The 20,716-nt window shown below is 43.5% G+C and overlaps 2 protein-coding genes across 2 annotated transcripts in view; one reads left to right on the top strand and one right to left on the bottom strand.

Annotated features, from left to right (window-relative positions):
- The first annotated feature begins 4,726 nt into the window (after window positions 1-4,726).
- On the top strand, window positions 4,727-10,907 carry klf5b (Kruppel like factor 5b). Its single transcript, XM_060040962.1, has 4 exons — window positions 4,727-6,043; window positions 7,036-7,987; window positions 8,389-8,448; window positions 9,069-10,907. The coding sequence occupies exons 1-4, from the start codon at window positions 5,864-5,866 to the stop codon at window positions 9,245-9,247; spliced, it is 1,371 nt and encodes a 456-aa protein (XP_059896945.1). The 5' UTR covers window positions 4,727-5,863; the 3' UTR covers window positions 9,248-10,907.
- Window positions 10,908-12,404: 1,497 nt separating this feature from the next.
- klf12b (Kruppel like factor 12b) overlaps window positions 12,405-20,716 on the bottom strand; it is a 25,609-nt gene continuing 17,297 nt past the window's right edge. Inside the window, exons 4-5 of the mRNA XM_060039477.1 lie at window positions 17,795-17,952; window positions 12,405-17,014 (exon numbers count right to left, since the gene is read on the bottom strand). Coding sequence (XP_059895460.1) covers window positions 16,833-17,014; window positions 17,795-17,952 — 340 coding nt within the window. The 3' untranslated portion in view covers window positions 12,405-16,832. The remainder of the gene's footprint in view (window positions 17,015-17,794; window positions 17,953-20,716) is intronic.

Below are 20,716 nucleotides of genomic sequence, written 5' to 3'. Positions count from 1 at the left end.
GTTCAGCAGCTTTCGATATTGAGAAGAACAGATTTATCAGCTCAATTAATTGGCCTCATGAAAGTCAGATAGAAGTTTTGACAAATGGAGATTAAGTCTGTGTACCCAAACTGCAGGCCAACAGCAGAATTATGAGCCACAAAATCTGACTGTCAAATTTCTATACACTGCTAAACCGAATGAAGTCAGTGATATTTAATAAACAGCACAGTTTAATCGTTGGTCACTGATTGTTTCGTGCAATCGGGCTTGAATACTATCCTCTATGTCTATGTGACTTGCACAATGCCTGCTCTGTGAGAGAGCTTGTGCATGTTGGACATTTTGTCTCAGTGTTTTGTATTGTCCCAGATGTAAGCTGTTTCCAAATCAAACAGATTACACACCGAGCAATTTCAAAACGTTTCCAACAAAATGATAAATACGTCAACGACACAGACTTTTGTCAGCCCTCTCCGACCGCAGATTATTATGGGTGCGGTGGTGTGTGTGGGGGGGAGCTGGGAGTGGGAAAACCAGCGGCTCTTTGTTCTGTCGGACTTGGCCCCACCAGGTGACTCCGGGCATCCAGTGTCATGCTGTTCATTCCAGCGCCCGGGCTGGTGAAGTTTCAACTGTCAGTCGAAAAAAAAAAAAATCTTTCAACCCCAGTCTGCTCCTTCCCACCCCCCCCCCCCCCCCCCCCCCCCTTACCCCCTGCCCCACCCGCCTCCACCTGCCCCCACTTCTCCTCCGCCTCCCTGGTGGGGAACAAGGAGCAGGTTGTCTGTCCGAGGGCACACCTGGGAGGTGCGGAGAGGCCCTCGACAGACTTTACCTCCATGGCCCCTCTCTCGCCCTCTCTCTTTTACTCTCTCCCTCTCTCTCCCTGTCTCCCTGTCTCTCTGGTCCCTCTCTCTGTCTCTCTCTCTCTCTCTCTCTCTCTCTCTCTCTCTCTCTCTCTCTCTCTGGTCCATCTCTCTCTCTCTCTCTCTCTCTCTCTCTCTCTCTCTCTCTCTCTCTCTCTCTCTCTCTCTCTCTCGCTGCTCTCAAATAGGCAATTATTCCCCTGGGAAGACAGAGCACTGTCAACTTCAAACGCACCACATTCTTGAGGCAGATTAGACTTGAAATTATGTTTATTATTATTTCGAGAGCCTCCCCCTCCCTCCTCCCCCCTCCAGGGATGAATTGGACTCGACTTTGTCCTCTTTTTTTCTTGTGGTGAAATTTAAGACTTTTTTTTAAATGAGGAGAAGCATGGTTAGACTCTTATGAGGGCCGTGCTGATGAGAGAGTGTGTGTGTGTGGTTTGTGTGTGTTTATGCGTAAGTATATGCAGGCATGTGTGTGTGTGTGTGTGCGTCCAGGTGTGTGTGCAAGTTGGTGCAGTTGAATGTGAGCTTGTGTGCGTACATTTATGTGTGTGTGTGTGTGTGTGTGTGTGTGTGTGTGTGTGTGTGTGTGTTTATGTGTGTGTGTAAGTGTGTGTGAGTGTGTGTGTGTGATTTTTCATGTATGTGTGTGTTTGTGTCTGTGTGTGTGTTTATATGTGTGTGTGTGTGTGTGTATATGTTTTCATGTGTGTGTGCATGTGTGTGCGTGTATGTTTGTGTGTGTGTGCGTGCGTGCGTGCGTGCGTGCGTGCGTGCGTGCGTGCGTGCGTGCGTGCGTGCGTGCGTGCGTGTGTGTGTGTGTGTGTGTGTGTGTGTGTGTGTGTGCGTGTGTGTGCGTGTGTGTGTGCGTGTGTGTGTGTGCGTGTGTGTGCGTGTGTGTGTGTGTGTGCGTGGGGTCAGATCAGAAGCCGGACAGCGTGTGTCCGTCAGAGTGGCTGTGCTGCTATCGTCTCTGGCCTCCTGTCCGTGCCTGTACCGAGGTTAAATGAAATGGCTGCACTAAATGCTTTGCTCCCAGTTTATATGGTATGGCCAGGTATCAAACAGAGCTCGGTGTAGGGATCACAGAGAGACCAAGAGGGAGATAGCGAGGGAACCAATGTCGGAGAGGGAGGTGAAGTTGGGGGTGGCCGTGGTGATTGGGTTGGATGGGTGATTGGGGGGGGGGGGGGGGTGGGGGGTGGCGGGGTGACTATGTCAGCACATTACAAACATTAGAAAACTGAGTTGTTTTCACTTAAACCTCAATTATAATAGTGACTCCAGAAACAATTACACTGATGAATGCTTTCTAAGTTACTGTAATTAAATTATTCCATTTAATTAACAAATTATATTGAATTTCTCCCCCGAGAATGGCATTAGCTTCTTCTGCTGTTTTACAAACAAGGGAGGAACTATTTTCTGTGCTAGGGAAATAATTTCTAATGCCCAATAAACAGTTAGGTTAGAAAAATTCCGTACTGCTCATCATGCCAAAAATGCAGAACTGTTCAACTTGAGACAAAATATTATGGAGGACTTAATTATGAGGCTTTTTTTTTTCTACTCTTTGTAACTAGAACTCATAATCCATTTTTTAATTAAGGTTATAAGGAATAATGCTACATTTTTATATTATATTCAAATTAAGTTTTTGTGTGTTTACTTTTGTTAGAAGTCCATCATTATGCATGTAAAATATTTGAACTCTAAAATGTGGCTACCAAAATAAACGTAAGGAAGGAAAAAAGTTTGTACTTTGCAAATTGAAAAGCTATTTCAAAATGGATTTCCATCTCGTATTTCTTTGGCTTGAACGCTCCGCAAATATCTGTTCTTCACACAGAATGACAAAAATGCACAAATGTAGCAACAAACACAGCTGACCAGTGCCCTCTGCTGGGCATGTCAAGCACCTGCTGTTTTGGAATACACTGCTTTATTACAGCATATATATTATCTAGAGTGTGTAAATACCTATTTTTCTACAGCAGTTGTTGAAAAACCTGTTATTTCATTAAGACAGTCACAGAACAAATCAGACAAACACGCACACACATATGTGCACACACGTGAACACACACACAGGCACCCATATAGATGTCACAAAACAACCAAACATGCACATCCACACACATACATACACACACATTAGGTGCCATAGATTTCCACTCATCTGCCGTGCAGTTGTTAGGCATATTGTGAGGTTTTAATACCAGCGTGTGTGTGTGTGTGTGTGTGTGTGTGTGTGTGTGTGTGTGTGTGTGTGTGTGTGTGTGTGTGTGTGTGTGTGTGTGTGTGTGTGTGTGTGTGTGTGTGTGTGTTTGTGTGTGTGTCTGTGTGATAGAGACGAGGGATCAGTTTCGCTGGAGAGTACGAGACGGGCCAAGAATGACAGTTGGTCCTCTCGGAGCTGAGATATCTATGGATTTGGATTGCGTTTGCTAAAGGTCATTTCTCGCCAGGCAATCGCTCACATCGTAGTTCGAGCGTTCGAGGCATAATTGGAATAAGTGTAGTTGGATCGTGAAAGGTGGATAGAAACAGGCTTCCTACGCTCGTTGTTAGATACAACCAAGTTGTGTTGAGTTCATCCCAACTAGGTTCACTTGAGGACACGGCACGATTGACATCACTCATTATAAGCGCCTGTAAACAGATGAGTCTTTAAATATTTGAATTGGCGAAAGAGAACAGAAATGCCCTGAGGAGAAATAGGGGTGGCGTCACATTTGCAGATAGTTAGGTAATTTTCCTTTCAGGTTTTCCTTCTCTATCTAGTTAATTCCTCTATTACTGTGTGTATGTGTGTGTGTGGTTGTGATGGTTATGTGTGCATATATGTGTGTCTTTGTGTATTTGAATCTATAGGTGTGTGTGTGTGTGTGTGTGTGTGTGTGTGTGTGTGTGTGTGTGTGTGTGTGTGTGTGTGTGTGTGTGTGTGTGTGTGTGTGTGTGTATATAAGCATGTGTGTGTTTGGGCACGCATGGGTGAGTGCATATGCATGTGTGTGCCTGTTTGTGTGCGCCCAGGTGTGTGGGTATGAGTGTGTGTGTGTGTGTGTGTGTGTGTGTGTGTGTGTGTGTGTGTGTGTGTGTGTGTGTGTGTGTGTGTGTGTGTGTGTGTGTGTGAGTGTGTGTGTGTGTGTTTGTGTGACCACATACTCATGTTCGTGAGCACACGCCCTTCCCTGCCCCTTCCGAATGTTAAAGTGTTATTATCTATTGTAGCGTGTGTGTGTTTTCGGTGATTAAATTTGTCTCTTCCACATCAGGGCTTTGTTTGCCGTGACAGCACGCGGGCATACTTGTGTTTCCTGTTTCAACATGTCAGCGCTCGACTACCACTGCCGATGTGATGGTGCACCTGTGTGTGGGAAGGAAAATAAATCTGACTACAGTGAACAGTGTTGTCTTAAGCGTAGCGTACGGACGCAGACACTGGCTGGCTGTGATTGACCGAGCCCTGCAGGATTAGAGAGTTTTTTTACCCGTTTAGTCACGTGTTCGGGGAAGGTTCCTTGTTAGAACAAAGCCATGAAAGGCCTCAGATTGAAACACGCAACATTCAGGTTCAACAGGTAGGACTTTGGTTTAGACAAAACACAACTTAAACTAAACTGACCTTTTCTAATGTTATACGCCACTATTAATATCACTGACACAGAAAAGAAGGGAGGCCTACTAGTAACAGCGTGATAATAATAATAATAATCATAGTAAAAATATAGAACACAGTATATTCAAGATTATTTTAATAATTATTCATACTTTTTAATGATTAATTGAAATAAAAGTTCGATGGAATGCATTTGAACCGGCTCCAACGACAAACCCAACCCATGCTTAGCACTGACCACCCCTCCCCCCACACACACACACACACACACACGCACGCACGCACGCACGCGCGCGCACACACACACACACACACACACACACACACACACACACACACACACACACACACACACACACACACACACACACACACACACACACACACACACACACACACACAGTGCGGCTGATATAGGGGCCAACGGAAGAGGTACATGACACATGTGAGTTTCAGTGAAATGTTGGGCTATTTTCAATGAAACATCCCGTCCTCTGCCAGAAGCCTATCGCTGCAGACTTCCCTGCTGTCGCTGGAATGTTGGCATGAAGTATTCCGTCCTGACAGACAGCTGCTTTGCTCTGGCGTATCCAGCATGCCAGTTTATAGCATTCATCAAAACATGGCAAATATGTTAAGACCCTGAATGAAAGCAATTAACACAATTTTAGGGTTAGGTGGGGGATCTGAAGCAAGTGGGGAAAATACACCCGACAAGTCAAAGAGAGAACACATACACACGCACACATCACCGCAATGACATAAAACACGCAACGTGGTGGGGATAAGGAGTGGTGGAGGAGGTGAGACAGTCTGTGCGCCACAGACCGATACGAGTGATGCATAACTGGAGACGTATTCAAGTCAGTCAAGTCGCTCTCAGATTTGAACAGATTGTTTTCTTTTGCATCAGTCTAAGCAACAACGCCCATTCCATATGACTCATATTATTGTTTCAAGATTTGAACGATACCGGTGATTGATGGTGGTGGTGCACAATAGGCGTGCAAGTGTTCGGATTCTCAATAGTAATGTTTTGGTTCACTCCACCATATCCGTATTCTTTCCCAGTTCAGTTCAGGTCAATTCCTAATTTGATATCAAGCCAGCGGTATTTTTTAGAACTATAGGTGTACCTCTCAGTGTAGATGTCATGTTTATTTTCTCCACGTCCAGCCCCGCCCTATAGACGCACCGATCGCACGCTGCAGTTGCGTAATTTGACAAGCCAGCGCAAAATAGAGGGAATGAACGTTTGACAGCCGCCGCCTGTCGCGTGTTGTGTAGCCCCAATAATTGTGTTTTTTTCCCAATTGAATTGACATATGTGGAATTGTATTCCCCCGATGATTTGGGATAGCCGGTGATCGACACACTGCTCGCTTGCATGGCCACCGTGTTGAGGAACCATGTTTGGGTTGCTCCGGGGCAGGATCAGACTGTCCACAGTCAGACCGAGCCACAGCCACTAGCTGCTGGCCGTCTGAGAGCTGCTGAGGAGCCCGGACAAGTGCTCTTAAACACGAGGGATGCCACCACGGGAACTTACTTCTACGAATACAATGGGGTAGGTTTCTGATTGTGTTGTTGTTGTTTTTTTTGTTGTTTCAAGCGCCACTCTGTTTCAAGATCAGCTGGAACCATGTCTCGGTATGCACATCCAGCGTTTGCCTTCTAAAAATAGAGATGAAATGTGGATAGGGGACCAGCGGATTTTTTTTTTTTTTTTGGGCAAAACGGTGGGCCTACACTGGTGTGTGTGTCTGTATGTGTGTGTCTGTGTCGGGGGGGGGGGGGGTGAGGGTATGCCTGTGTATGATATGATAAATGCAGTTGACCTTTGGGTAAAACTGAAGCTTGGGCTACCCTAGTCTATCTCAGGTGGACTCAGTGGATTAGACATGTGGCCAGACGCAGTCCGCCTCTTCTTGTCGAAACTTGCTTGAAAAAGATGCGTAGCGCTACGGAACCGCCAACCGATGTTCTGAATCATCCACGGATCTCAGGACCCCACGATGCTTGTAAAAGCCGGGGGAAGAAGGCGGGATAAGCGAGAGGTCGTTACTTGGATGTGGTTAACGTTTACGCTACCCGGGATCCTTTTAAATCCCAAAAGAAAACGACGACTGATTTGATATTTGATAGATCATTATGAAATGTACGGAGTCCGTATGGAGAGAATCAATGGAGAACGAAGATAGCGGTTCTGTGTCTGCCTTTGCATTAATCAGCTGATCTTCTTTTTTATTATCTCACCCGAAGGATGATTTATTAGACAAGTGGTTTGGGGTAGGCCTATGTGACATATGGCGATGTGGGGGTTTCAATAGTCATACATATGATTGAATGCTATAAATATATATAGGCCTGCACGTGACCTAATTTCTCTTCCCTCATATCCTTAAGTCAAACTTGATATGAATTTTTCATGGAATCAGTTTGCTCCATGATTAAAAACATTTAGTCACAACACTTTCCTCTGATTAGGCCACCATATAAGAGAGTAGCTTTCATTCGCCTCCTTAAACTCTACTATCCACTCTTTTCTCGACCCTTTAGGCTCCGTCAGAGATGGACGGCTACCTGTTCCCCTGCCCCCAGCCGGGGTCAGACTCTAAGAGGCTGTGCCGGGACGGAGCTCTCCCTCCGGAGCCCTCCTTCACCGAGGACCTGGGCTCCCCCTACAGCGTCAACATGAGCCTGCTGCTCCCCGACGTCTCCTACCTGCACCCCGGCCTCTGCCGCCCCTTGGCCAGACCCATCAAGGCGGAACCCTTGTCCCACTCCCTCGTCCCGCCCAGTTGCCAGGACAACAACCGAGCGGGGAACCACCATATTCCCGGCCCCGGCCCGGAGTACCTGGGCGCATTCGGTGGGGCCGACACCGGTGCTGGCTTCTTCATCAAACAGGAAATGACATCAGGGGACTACCAGGACGTCCCCCTGTTCCAGATGTTGAACTCTGATCTGGAGCAGCTGGTCCACGGAGCACAGGCGAACTCAGAGCTGTGCGGCAGCAGCGGCGGCGGCCCCATGTCCCATTTGAGTCTTCCCCCAGTCGGGGGCGCGCGTCCGGGGCCGGTCCAGGCTTCTGTTAAAGTCACCAGTGTGACGCCGATCAGCGGGCACGGCTTCTCCCAGCACCGCAACCCGCCGCAGAGGCCTTCCTACCTGCCGCCCTCTCCGCCCAGTTCGGAGCCGGCTAGCCCGGACAGAGGGAAGGTCGTCCTCCAGAACCTTTCCCCGCCGCCTTCGTACGAGGCCACCATCGCATCCAAACTGCCTTTCCAGAACACCAACATGGCGCTGGGTCCAGTCGCCAGACTCAATCTGTCGGAGTTAGGCCCGAGCTCGTGTCTCACTAGCGTTCAGAGTGCGACTTCGGTGGTCCAGGCGCCATCGGCGGCCGGACCTTTGTCCCCGGTCTTGCCCCAGTCTTCCCCGGTCAAGATTACACGGCGGAATAACCCCGACCTGGAGAGACGAAGGATCCACCACTGTGATGTCCCAGGTGAGTCGACTGCACCGTGTACACAACACAATATCATCTGCATACAACTTTACTACAACACAGAAAAATGTACTGCCATGATAATCATGGGGATTTTACACGATATCGATATTCTTATGATGTATGTATTGGTCTAACAGATTTTCCTTTTTTTCTTTTTTCAAACCTCATGTTTTATCATTTTAAGGGCATATCATATCACCGTTATTCATTGATACTGTAAAACCTGAGATGCTGAGATACTATCTTAATTTCAAGGCGATACAATACCATTCAAAGACAATAACCGAACCTATCAAATTATTGCCCAGCCCTACGTCATATGTTAAGTCCCTAAAAGTATCCAATGTAAAAAGTTCAGTGTGTTCATAATGACCTTCAAATCTATTTTTCTACTCTAGGGTGCAAGAAAGTGTACACAAAATCTTCCCATTTAAAGGCACACCTGCGAACCCACACAGGTGAAGTTTACTTTACCAACTGAATGCACTATTCTTATTGAGAATCCTCTCTTGTTATCGGGTCTTCCCTGTACGGTCATGTTGCCAGGCAGATGAATGCACTTGGCATGCATGCACAGGAATCCTGTGTGCAGACAGACTGGGTCCATATCTCAAATCACAAGGGGTGGAGGGGACTCCTGATATATTAGTTATGTAGAAGGACGAGTATGGCACCAGATTTCTTGCTGCATGGAAATCAAGCGACTATGTGTAAAGCATGTGTGGGAGTTTGTGTGTGGATGATGGCTGCTTAAACCAGACATCATCCACACACACCCCAACAACACGTTTTATATCAATGATTATAAAAAAGAAATTACATTATATAAATTGCTCACATCATTTGAGGTTGAAGAAACAATCCCCCCTTTTTACAAAAGGGGGGATTGTTCAAAACACCAATCTGAAAATTGAGCATTGATATTGGCATGCAGCAGTGACGATGAAGTGTAATAATAACCGAATAACCTTAATTGTTGGTCAAATGGTGAAATGTAGTCGGCAAAGTCTTTTTCCTTTTTGTTAGCCTTCGGTGTGGAGATTTTATTTATAGCGTTGTTGTTGTTGTGTTGCTGCAGGCGAGAAGCCGTACGAATGCTCCTGGGAGGGATGTGAGTGGCGTTTCGCTCGCTCCGACGAGCTGACTCGCCATTTCAGGAAGCACACCGGGGCTAAGCCCTTCCAGTGCGCAGTGTGCAACCGCTGTTTCTCCCGCTCCGACCACCTGGCGCTGCATATGAAGAGGCACCAGGCCTGACGCTCCAGCTCATGATCCCTGATCAGACCTGCTCGTTTTTTTTTTACTCTTTCTGGGGTTGTTTCTGTTTGAGTTAGATCCGAATTCTTAGAAGCGGAAATCAGACGATTGTAGAACTTACTGGTCTTTTTCTTTGAGTTTTTTTTATGTTCCTTTTAGGAAAACAATCAAACAGGTGTAGCTGTGCTATGTTTGGATTTTTATGTTTTAGATTTGGATTTTTTTTCCCTCCTATGGTGCGGGAAATGTTTCAGGAAACCATGCCAAGCATCAATTGCTTTTAAAAAAGAAAACACCAATGAAAAGAAAAAAAAAATGTATTAGCTGTTGTTGGTGTTACCAATAAAATAGTCCAATTATGTATTTATTTGTATTATGCTTGTTCCAAAGTTCAAAAGTGCAAAGATTTTCATTCTTCGCCAGTTAAATGTTCACATGAATCATATACAAATTATTGTTTTCCTATCAGATTGGCTGCTTATCGTGTTAGGTTGAATGTTCTCCTTTGGTGGTAGAGACATTGCCTCACAGACACTGGTCATACCAGTTTAACTTCTGGCAATTAATCCTACGGCATATCATGCGATGGGTGTGGTTCCATCATAATGAATTCAGTATTCCGTTTCGAAAGACAAGATTTTTTTTTTTTTCCATTTCCTTATTCATTTGATGAGCAGTCTAGCAACAATTCATAGCACAAGGCTCAGAGGAGATATTCAAAGTTAATGTTCAGTTGTCAAACATACACTGGAAAGAAGTTCGCCATACCTGGATTAACATTGGTTGTGAGGCTTGCTTTGTAATGAAAAAGATTGTTCCGCATTTATTCAAATCAGTGTTCACCTGTGGAAATGACACATTATTTTAGTGCAAAGGGTTTGACTTGGCCACAGCTTCAAAGAGCTGTTTGGATCAAACACTGTTTCTTTTATGATTATTATCTTCAAAATGAGCACATTTTCCTTTCTGTTCTGTGGGTCTTTCCATGGCGTTGGGTTTAAATCATACTGAAAAGTATATTATCAATTCATACCTACATATAATTAAAGTGCCTTTTTTATTTGAAAAAGTAAAGGTTGTCAATGTAAATATGCCAATGCCGAATGAAAGAGCTTCCTATTTTTATTTTTTTTATAGTAGCTATGTTTGGGAGTTAGATCAGAAAATAAAAAATATACATTTGTTGACCTTGCTGATATATACAGAGCCAATGATATCTAAGATAGAGGAATTATATTACAATTTATTTCAATTAGTGACCAAATGTTTTCGAAGACTCAGTAATTTCAGTTTTCTATAAAAAATTTAAATGTGTATAAAAGTTATGAAGCTCTTTGCATAGCATCGACTCCACTGCTTTGGTTTTTTATTTAGATTGAGCTTAACAACGGCTTTTTATAGAGGCAGCAGTGGTGAAATATGACCACATAATGGTTACACTATTGGTACATTGGTCTTGATCTGTTGCACTGCCATTAGTCAGAATATTGCCAATATCCTCATTTTATTTTATTTACCCAATCCTCAATGTTGCCTGATAACACAACTCTGTAATTAGTGTTACACAATGTGGTGCCATGGATAAGGAATATAAACCTTTATCCCACATTAATACCAGCTAATAACAATACATTTAAATAAAGTCTTGTGTCAAGGGTGATGCATTGTATTTATTTGTGGACAGTTGTATGAAAAGGGTATGTGGTACTTATGTATAACAATATAGCTTGGTGTTTTATACTTTTGGAATACAGCATCATGTCTTACTGTGTTTTGCTACAATATCAATATAACTGGTAGAGATTAGATTAAATATTACATTTGTTTAGACATTCACGCATCAGTTCTTTATTCTAACCGATACGAGATAATTTCTTCAAATATTAAATACATTTGAAGAGTTCCTCGCTGTGGTGCAGTTATTCAACATCAAATCACTTGTTCTCACTGAATTAGTGAAGTATCAGTGACATGAGTCATAGAGGAGGTTACGTGTCAAGCCCGCTGAACCCACTACAGCAGAATCTGTTCCGGCTTGTCTGAGCATAAGGAAAGTTTCCTTTCTGGTCTTTAAATGATGTGTTCCCGGATCATGTTGTATTTGCTTTGAGGTTTGTTTTGATATGGCCTACGTAAGATATTAACTTATCCTATCTTTTTTCCTGACCAATCACATTCTCCCAAACTTGCCTATAACGCAAAGGGAAACATACATACAAAAGTCACAACTATTGAATAGGATCATTTTGGTTGTTTTTTTACTTAAAGATGCGTTGTGTAGGATTCAATGGCATCTAGCGTGGGGTTCCAAATTGCAACCAACTAAATATACACCACCCTCATCTCCAACTCTCAAACGACTTAGGAGAGGCTAAGGTCGGCCTGGACTGGCCTGTAAGGGGCCAGTTGTTACTTCCAAAATTATCGTCTTCAAGTGTCAAGTGAAGAAGTTTGTTAAGTTTGTTAATCTGCAAAACTTGGGTTTGTGGTTTACAAGTAAGATATCGATTATGCTAAAAGCGTCTGTTTGTCCGTTCTACTCTACTGTAGAAACAATATGGTGGGCACCCTGGAAGAGGACTTGCTAACCATATGAGCTAATTGCTTGAAAAAAACGTATTTTCATGGGATAATACACTAATTAAAACTCACTTATGAATGTTATATTCCATTTCTGGTGGAAGGTCAGGTCTGTTTCACTAGATGCCACCTTTACAACGAAAAAATAAACAAAGTTAAAATAACTGCCATGGTATCTGTTCATTTGAAGGTGGCGATCTTCAGTGATCAAGCTGTCTTTCGTACGAGGCCTACAGCCATCCGTGGCCTGCTGGTTGCTGAAGTGTACAGTCAAAGGCCAGAGATGCTTGGCTGTTCTACTCCTGAACAACGTGTACTCTGAGAGAGTGTGGCTCTCAGAAAGCCATTCATATCTATATGTAGAGATCATTTGGCACGGCTTTTCCTAATACTAAGATTAGGTTTCAGAATGCCACCGGATGTTTGGCGCTCTGCTCAAATGTCTAATGGGACACCAAAACCACATTCCATCCCAGCTCACAGTCATGCATGTCCTTCTCAGCTCCATACCAGGGCCTTACGTACAAAACGCTGCTTTATTATCCGTCATGCCTCCATTCATATGAATATACATGTGTATGTTTGAACTCATTTTTTTTAATTTCACAGCTCCATCCATATGAAAAATACAGAGAAAAGAGCAAGAGGAACACTGACTGGATATCTAAACAACCGTTGGATAAAAGGAAGAACAAAATAAAAACAAGGTAGAAAGACAACTGTTCTTAAACTTTCTGAAAAAAGTTGAATTAAAAACGTTTTCTTTTGCAGATTTGGAATTCCATGAGCAGAATCTCCCTTTTGAAGCATTGATGAGCAGTATCACAATTTTTTTTTCTTTACGGCAAGAGTGAAAATATTTGAATATATCTACAATACACTCACTTTACATAAATACAGGAACAACAATTACTGTACGTAATATCAGCAAACTCGAAAACAAAGGCATTGGTTTCACTACTTCAATTTTTTTTATCGGCAGAAATAAATTGCAGATGATACAGATTACGAAAATAGATATTGAAACCCATAAGAAGAGTAAGCGGTGTTTGTTTGCAAAAGGAGTCACTCTTATTATAATGTAATATTTGTCCACAGCGTTCAGTAGAACTAAGTTATTCCCCATTAGAATCTCTTTGCCAAATCTGAATAAAAACATCCCATAATGAATAATTCTTGTTCCCGTTGTAAAGAGTGACTTACTGCAAGCAAAAACACAGGCTTATGGACAACATATGAAAAGGGGGAGGGAGGGGGGGTGGCATTCAAAATGATGACATAAGGCTCAGTGCGGGAGGGAGTTAAACATTAGAGGTCAGATTTGCATAACGGCGTCTGTGCTTTTACAAAATTTACGGTATCATTTCTCAGCAATTTCTTCACTTGAACACACCTCAAGTGTGCTTTATAAATTAAAACTGCACAGAGCAGTCGATATTACAAGGTTGTGATATGAGGCACTATTAATTGTTATTGCATAACTTTGACCCTGGTTGCCGTTACAAAATTATGCTTCAAAAATGAGAAAAAGGACAAGTTGAAGGAAAATACAATACACGTTGTCCTGTTGACACACTCATCGCCATCTTCAAGTCAATCCTAAGATTTTAAAAAAATATTGTTGGATTAAGGCATGCAAAGTTATACTGAATACAATATAATATGTGTTATTGATAGGTGACAAAACCATATAATTTATTGTCTAGGTCTGGTAAAATAAAAAATAAAAAGAGAAAAGGGAATTAAGTACCATGATATGGTAATTAAATACAAATATTTTGTTAAATTATAGCGGGCACTGATTCAGCCTTGGGAAATAATGATTTAAGCATGAACTTAATAAATCACAAACCAATCGAGACAAACTGTTACATAACATCATATAGGATCATTTACAGAATGCTTTCGCAAATACCATTAGCCCCATTTCACTGTGTATCAAATTAGATAAATTACTGTCTCTGAAAAAGACTTTACATGTATAAATGTATTTCCTGTATCTACTAATCAAAAGCCCTATTCTTCCAATGTATATACAGCCTGTAGACCTTGGTAATAAGATTTATTTTCACTGTCACATATATTACAACATTTCAAAAATCATTTTTTTTTACAGAAAATAGTTATATGCAATGACGAAGTACCCCTCGGTCATCAAAGTTTTTCGTCTTTTTAAGGTTTTTTTCTTACACAGTAAACAATGGTAAAATATAATGGTGATTATTTGTGGATAAATTGCCATCTGAAATAAAATATGTTTTTGAAATGATACTAATACACAAACAAGGTGCTGATATGCTTTTGCCAAAATAATAATAATAATACAACAGGGCGTAATCATGTGTGCACAAATAATCAACATAAATATGACATAAGGACATTACAATTCTTAATTGAAACGAAGGGGAGTCGTGGCATACTTTAGATGCATGTGTTTGTAACGGAGATGTTGGAATTTTGTTGCTTGCTTGCTGTGTGAGTGTATGGGGGCGTGTGTGTGGGGGTGTGTGTGTGGGGGTGTGTATGCGTCGTTTTTGTGAATGTGTATGGGGGCGTGTATGATTGTGTGTGTGTGTGTGGGAGGGGGGGATGTGAATGTGTGTGTGTGTGTGTGGGGGGGGGTGAATGTGTGTGTGTGTGTGTGTGTGTGTGTGTGTGTGTGTATGTGTGTGTGTGTGTGTGTGTGTGTGTGTGTGTGTGTGTGTGTGTGTGTGTGTGTGTGTGTGTGTGTGTGTGTGTGTGTGTGTGTGTGTGTGTGTATGTTAGTTTGTGTGAATGTGTATGGAGGGGGTGTGTATATGACTGTGTGTGTGTGGGATGTGTGTGTTTGAGCTGCTTTTATCAAATAAGTTCACATTAACATTTACTGGCTTTTATTCCAAAACTTGTATTGAACTGTTTTGGCATTTTGTTTATTATTAGTTCTGGGTTATTCTTTTTGGAGAATGAAAAACATAAAATGGATGACATTGTTGCGTTTTAATTTTAAAAATACATTTTCTTTCTTGAAAGTTTCCTGCTTTGATTTTTCTTTTCAGATAGCCTATATTCAGTCATCGTATGTAACATAGCATGTTAAGCTTGTGCCTTGTGGATGCACATGCATTTCCTAAAGTAAGATAAATTAAATAATCTGTAAGAACCAAACGTCTGATATATTGGATCATCTTTTTCTTTGCATTAATTTCAAGTGCTATTCACATTATTCATCGTTTTGATATAATTTTACAGAGACGGACGGCTGAACTGCAGTCCTTTTGTTTTGGAAAATCAGGTAGACAGAGGCGTTAGACTACAGGTAAAATGTGCTTTTGTCTATGAGGTGGCACAGTTAAGAAAAGACTTGGACCGATGGCAGACCCTCCTGGTCAGCGGCAACACCACAACATAAGAGGAACAGTTGGTCCAACAACTCGTGACCACATTCACAATGTATTGCTCTTCTAATATTGTACCTCAGAAACCACGTTTTGTCACTGTAACACTGTAGACCCCCTAAGGAGTTGCTCTCATGCTGAAGTATGTGTTGCGCTCAACCACAAATCCATGGACCTATCCCTGTCAAAGTCCGCCGATAACATGACCTTTGAACCCGATCCGTGACCGTATAGTCTGTAAGGTGCCAGTTTGTTTTGTGTTTGTTTGGCCGGTTTACAAGGTTGAACATTGTAACTGATCACTGATTATTTCATTGTTTCGATGCATGCAATGGTTTAAACTTTCCTTGTTGAACATAAGTCAAGCATTTTATAAAAAGGTAATAAATGAAACACAAAAGAAAATTTCATTTTGAAACTAGAATTACCCTATGAGATTGCACTTTACTGATTGCTAATCACAGCACAAAATGCACCAAAAAAAAAAACGTTTTTCAGGAAACAAAAGAAAAAAGGAAAACTTCCAAAAGGCTCAGAATGAAGAATAGTATTGTTGGGGAAGGCTGGGGAAGGGGGAAGTGGAAAGGTGTATCAAATATGGCGCGTCTCTCATTGCTGGTGAATCGTGTGCATGCCCGGTTTTCGATGTCAGAGCAAACATAATATCACAAGCGGTATAGCGGGCCAACATTTTACCTAGATTAAGTAGATATAATTGTGACTTGAAGTCAGCAATGTGGTGGTGGCTTTACAACTAGCCTCCTCCTCACTGATCCTTCGGGGTGCCTCAGATTCCACTTCATGAGATAGCGGTTGAAACCTAATCATTATTATGCAATGGCGCCCTCTGCTGGTAAGGGTTTGAAAGTACAGACAGGCAGCCCTGCAATACTGGCTGTAGATCAAAATAGGCCCGAGTCCTTCTCTACTGGCTGAGGCCAAGTTTGGTGCTTTATTTTTTACAACGTCCTCACAGCAAATTCATCCCATACACCTTCACATTATGATCGCCTCTAAAGCAGCCGTCTTTTTGGACCGAAAGATACCAAGAGAAAAAAAAAAAAAAAAGGGTTTGCGATTGCATTTTTCTCGTCCAAATAAAGAGTAGTAGCAGTCCAACTTATAAATCTAAGCCAAAAAAAACAAACATCAAAGAACAGTGCTGTAAAATATTCCATTTCAGTTTCATAAAACTCCAAGCGACCACGACGCGTTAAAGGTCCAGTCGTCGTCCGTTTTCCTCCGTCCTCGTGAGTAGCAAATACAACCCTGTCTGTGCTCCGCGAGCTGTTCCCCCCGTCTTCTTTCGCGGGGAGAACCATGTACGCGAGAGAAAGAGAGAGGGTGTGCGTATGTGTGTGTGTGTGTGTGCTTGTGTATGTACTCATGTGTTCCTAATATGTATCTGTGTGTGTTTGCGTGTGTATGTGCAAATGTATACGTCCAGACCAGCTGAACAACATTCATAGAGAGACCCCGCTCCCCCCCCCCCCTCCCTACCTCGTACTGTGTAGGCCTATGAATCCGCGTCTCCATCTACGCGTATCTCCGGTATCCTCCTCAATCGCTCCTCTCATCTCTCTATCATTTCTCTCGCTCTCTCTCCATTCCCGCGACTTCATTTTTTTTTATACCAACATGTGCCTCCTTCGATGCAGGGCCAAGTGGTCAGATCTGGAGAAGCTGCGATCGCAGTCCGCACACTTGAAGGGTTTCACCCCGGTGTGTTTCCTGTAGTGCCGCGTCAGCTCGTCGGAGCGGGCGAACTTCCACGTGCAGCCGTCCCAGGTGCACTTGTATGGCTTTTCACCTGCGGGGAGAGACCGAGTTCAAGTTACACATAGGCTGCTGCAATGTAGGCCTATGTGCATTTTGTGTGCCTACGTAGTAGAGACGTTAAGGATGATCGCATTTCATATAATGTAGGCTACATATATGTAAACGTGTAACGTTACGGTGTGACTTTGCCTAAGAGCAAGTAGGTGGAAGAGAGTGACATTACATGGCAATATTAATTTTATATATACCTATAATGTTAGGCCTATATGCGGTTATTTGGGAAGAGAGTAAACAAAAGAAAAGAGAACCGAAATTACAAAGAAGTGACGTTATGCTAATGTCTTCACTGTTTGCTTCCTAATCTGCTTCAGACATCAGTTCCTGTGTGCAAAGGGTCATGTGAAAAAAACTTTCAGATGTTATCTGATGTTTGACTGATGTCACACTGACAAAAAGCATTTTAAACGTTTACACATAACCTTCTGACTAACTTGGGGGATGTGTTCTTTCATTATTTATACATTTTAAATTGTTACATTTATTTGATTTAAAAAAGCTGTTATTTCCATTCAAAAAATTCAAAGTGTGTCTTTGTGTGTCTGTATATGTCTGTATGTATGTGTGCGTGCGTGAGTGAGTGAGTGAGTGAGTGAGTGAGTGAGTGAGTGAGTGAGTGAGTGAGTGAGTGAGTGAGTGAGTGAGTGTGAGTGAGTGAGTGAGTGAGCGAGCGAGCGAGTGAGCGTGCGTGCGTGCATGCGCGCGTGCGTGTGTTTGTTGACAGGGTGCACCCACTGCGGACCAGCGTCCTCACCTGTGTGGGTTCTCCGGTGTGCCTTCAGGTGGGAGCTCTTGGTGTACACCTTATTGCAGCCCTCGAAATCACACCTGTGGATGCGTCTCTTCTTGGACTCGGGCGACTCGGACCTCCTCGGGCGCCGTATGCTGTCAATACTGAACGGCGACATAGAACTGCAAAAAAATCAGAAAAAATAATCACATTATCGTATCATATATATATTTTTTACTAAAAACCTTGTCATAATGGTCGGCCACGGGGTTGGAGACCGGACATGCCCTGACAAGATCAATTATTGGGGGTAGTTACAATTTTGGCCACAAGGTGGCTGCATAACACTGCTAGACTGTCGCACAATGGACTCACAGCTGCTCGTGAAAAGCTGTAAACGTGGTCATAAATCACAGGTACAATTGTCAAACATCTTTGTGCCATTCAATAAAGCTAATGAATGCTAACCAGCCAGTATCATCAATATAATCAGCAATGACATTTTTCCTCTATTCCACTGTGGGTCCTATAGGTGCTATAGTCGCCTATCATAAGAGTTTGTGGGTGTGTGCTTTGTGATTGGAGTGTACACACACATACACACACGCACACACACACACACACACACACACACACACACACACACGCACATTCATACACACACCTACGTGTCTAAAACATGTGCTTCGTGAGCGACACACGTGCATGCGTGCGTGTGCATGTACAAAAACATGTTCCTGTGTGCTCTATGGTTTGTACCCACATGAAAAATAAAAAAAGGGTTTCACACACGCTATTGTGAAGCCACAACACACGGTTGCACACACACAGGCCCCACTCGGCCACAGAGGAAATGCACACAGTGATACTACATGCCTCTATATGTTCTTTGTGGCTCAATAGCATACAGTGCAGAATAAGCACATTCCACGCACACACCACCGCACACACACACATTCACTGACACACAGACAAATTCACACTGTGCCGAAGGAAGCCAGCAAGGTGGTACATGACAACTGACAATTACAGGGAACAAAAGAAGCAAGGCCTCCCTCTGTGCACTGCGTGCACGATCAGAGCGCTGTGTTCCATTTAAATGAATGCTACCTCTGCAGGTTGAGGTGGATAAGAGGAGGAGTAGGGTAGGAGGAGGGGAGACAAAAAAGAGATAAGAAGGAACCATGAACAGGCTCCAACACACATAGACACATAGACACACACACACACACACACACACACACACACACACACAGACACACACAGAGGCACACAGACAGACACAAACACACTCGCACATACACAACACCCACTTCCTGTCGCCGTGTTGCACTAAGCCACGCCTGTGCTCATGCACACACACACACACACACACACACACACACACACACACACACACACACACACACACACACACACACACACACACACACACACACACACACACACACACACACAGAGCTGTTTGGGTGTTTGGGCCCACAGCAGACTTGAACATTTAGATCACCTGTTGTTCTTGGCCAACCTCCAAACTGAAGCTGTACAGGAAATGACCACATGGATCAGATATTAACTAAAGTTCAACTCCCTTCTCATCACTCTCTTACCCCGAGTCTCCCTCTTGCTTTTAATATAAAAAAAAACATACACACTCTCAGTCTCTAATCCGATCTCACATCATCCAATAACAAGAGCTAAAATATTAGAAGAAATTGAAACCAAACTGTAGGCCAAAAAGGAACTATCTCATAATCCGAACATCTGGTAATCCAGAGTCCAAAGTGGGTCTGTGAGTGTGTTTGTGTGTGTGTTTGCATGCATGTGTTTTTGAGTGTGTGTGAGCGGTAATGAGTGTGTGTGTTTGTGTGTGTGAGCGTTGGTGAGTGTGTGTGTGTGTGTGCATTTGTTAGTGTGATGGCGAGTGTGTGTGTGTGTGTTGATGTGTTGGTGTGTGTATTGGTACGGGCTTGTATACATGTTTTAGTGAGTGCCTGTGTGTGTGTTTTGGTGAGTGTGTGTCTGATCATGTGTGTGTGTGTGTGTGTGTGTGTGTGTGTGTGTGTGTGTGTGTGTGTGTGTGTGTCCAGCGAGGAGTAGTGTAAAGGGATTGATAGCATCACTCTTTCACGGCGACGTCTGGACGAAGCAGCGGATGTTTACATTGGAACATCGTCCGCATGGCGATTTCCTGATTAGCGTAGCGACGGCTTCTAAAACAAAGGATTAATGCTCCTGCCGATTCATCAATGCCGTACTTATTCTAGCCGTACTTCACGCCACTTGCCCTGTCCAAAGCCCGGCCAAGTGTGTTTGGTTGGTTGTGTCACTATCATAAACGTGTAGCGCAATTTTAACTCAGACACAAAGGACTTCTGTTCTTCCTACAGATGGTGTTCATACAAAGCACATCCAACCCAACACCGATACACACACATGTCACAAAACAAGAACAAAAACGTGCATGCATCTGAAATGAACAAACCAGAAAGAAAGACAAAACAGCGGCCTTGTTCAGCCGGGGACGGAGGGGTGTGGTCCGAAGGAAGGAGGGGCTGGAGGAGTGGAGGAGGCTGAGGGCAGCAGAGAACATGGCAGTGTACATTCAGAGCCGCGAGTTTCTGGGCACCCTTGGCGACGACACGGCCTTCATGAATAGCAGCCGTTGTACGCAAAGTAGGCGAGGCACTGATCTTTCTCATGTGAGCCCAGGGGGGGCAAATACACGCCACCGTGAACCCTGGGTCACCTTGGCATCCCGCGGCCCGTGTGAATGCGCCCGTTGTGTGGTTGTGTGGGTGTCACTCCCTCTCTCTCCTCTCCCTCTCTCACCCTCGCTCGCTCTCTCGCTCTCTCTCTCTTGCTTTCTCTCTCTTTCGTTCTCTCTCTCACTCTCTCTCTCTCTCTCCCTCTCTCTCTCTCTCTCTCTGTCTTTCTCTCGCTCTGTTT

This window comes from Gadus macrocephalus, chromosome 20, assembly GCF_031168955.1.
Source record: "Gadus macrocephalus chromosome 20, ASM3116895v1".
Lineage (NCBI taxonomy): Eukaryota > Metazoa > Chordata > Actinopteri > Gadiformes > Gadidae > Gadus > Gadus macrocephalus.
Note: the sequence above shows the minus strand (reverse complement) of the source record. Positions and strands in the feature narration are given on the sequence as shown.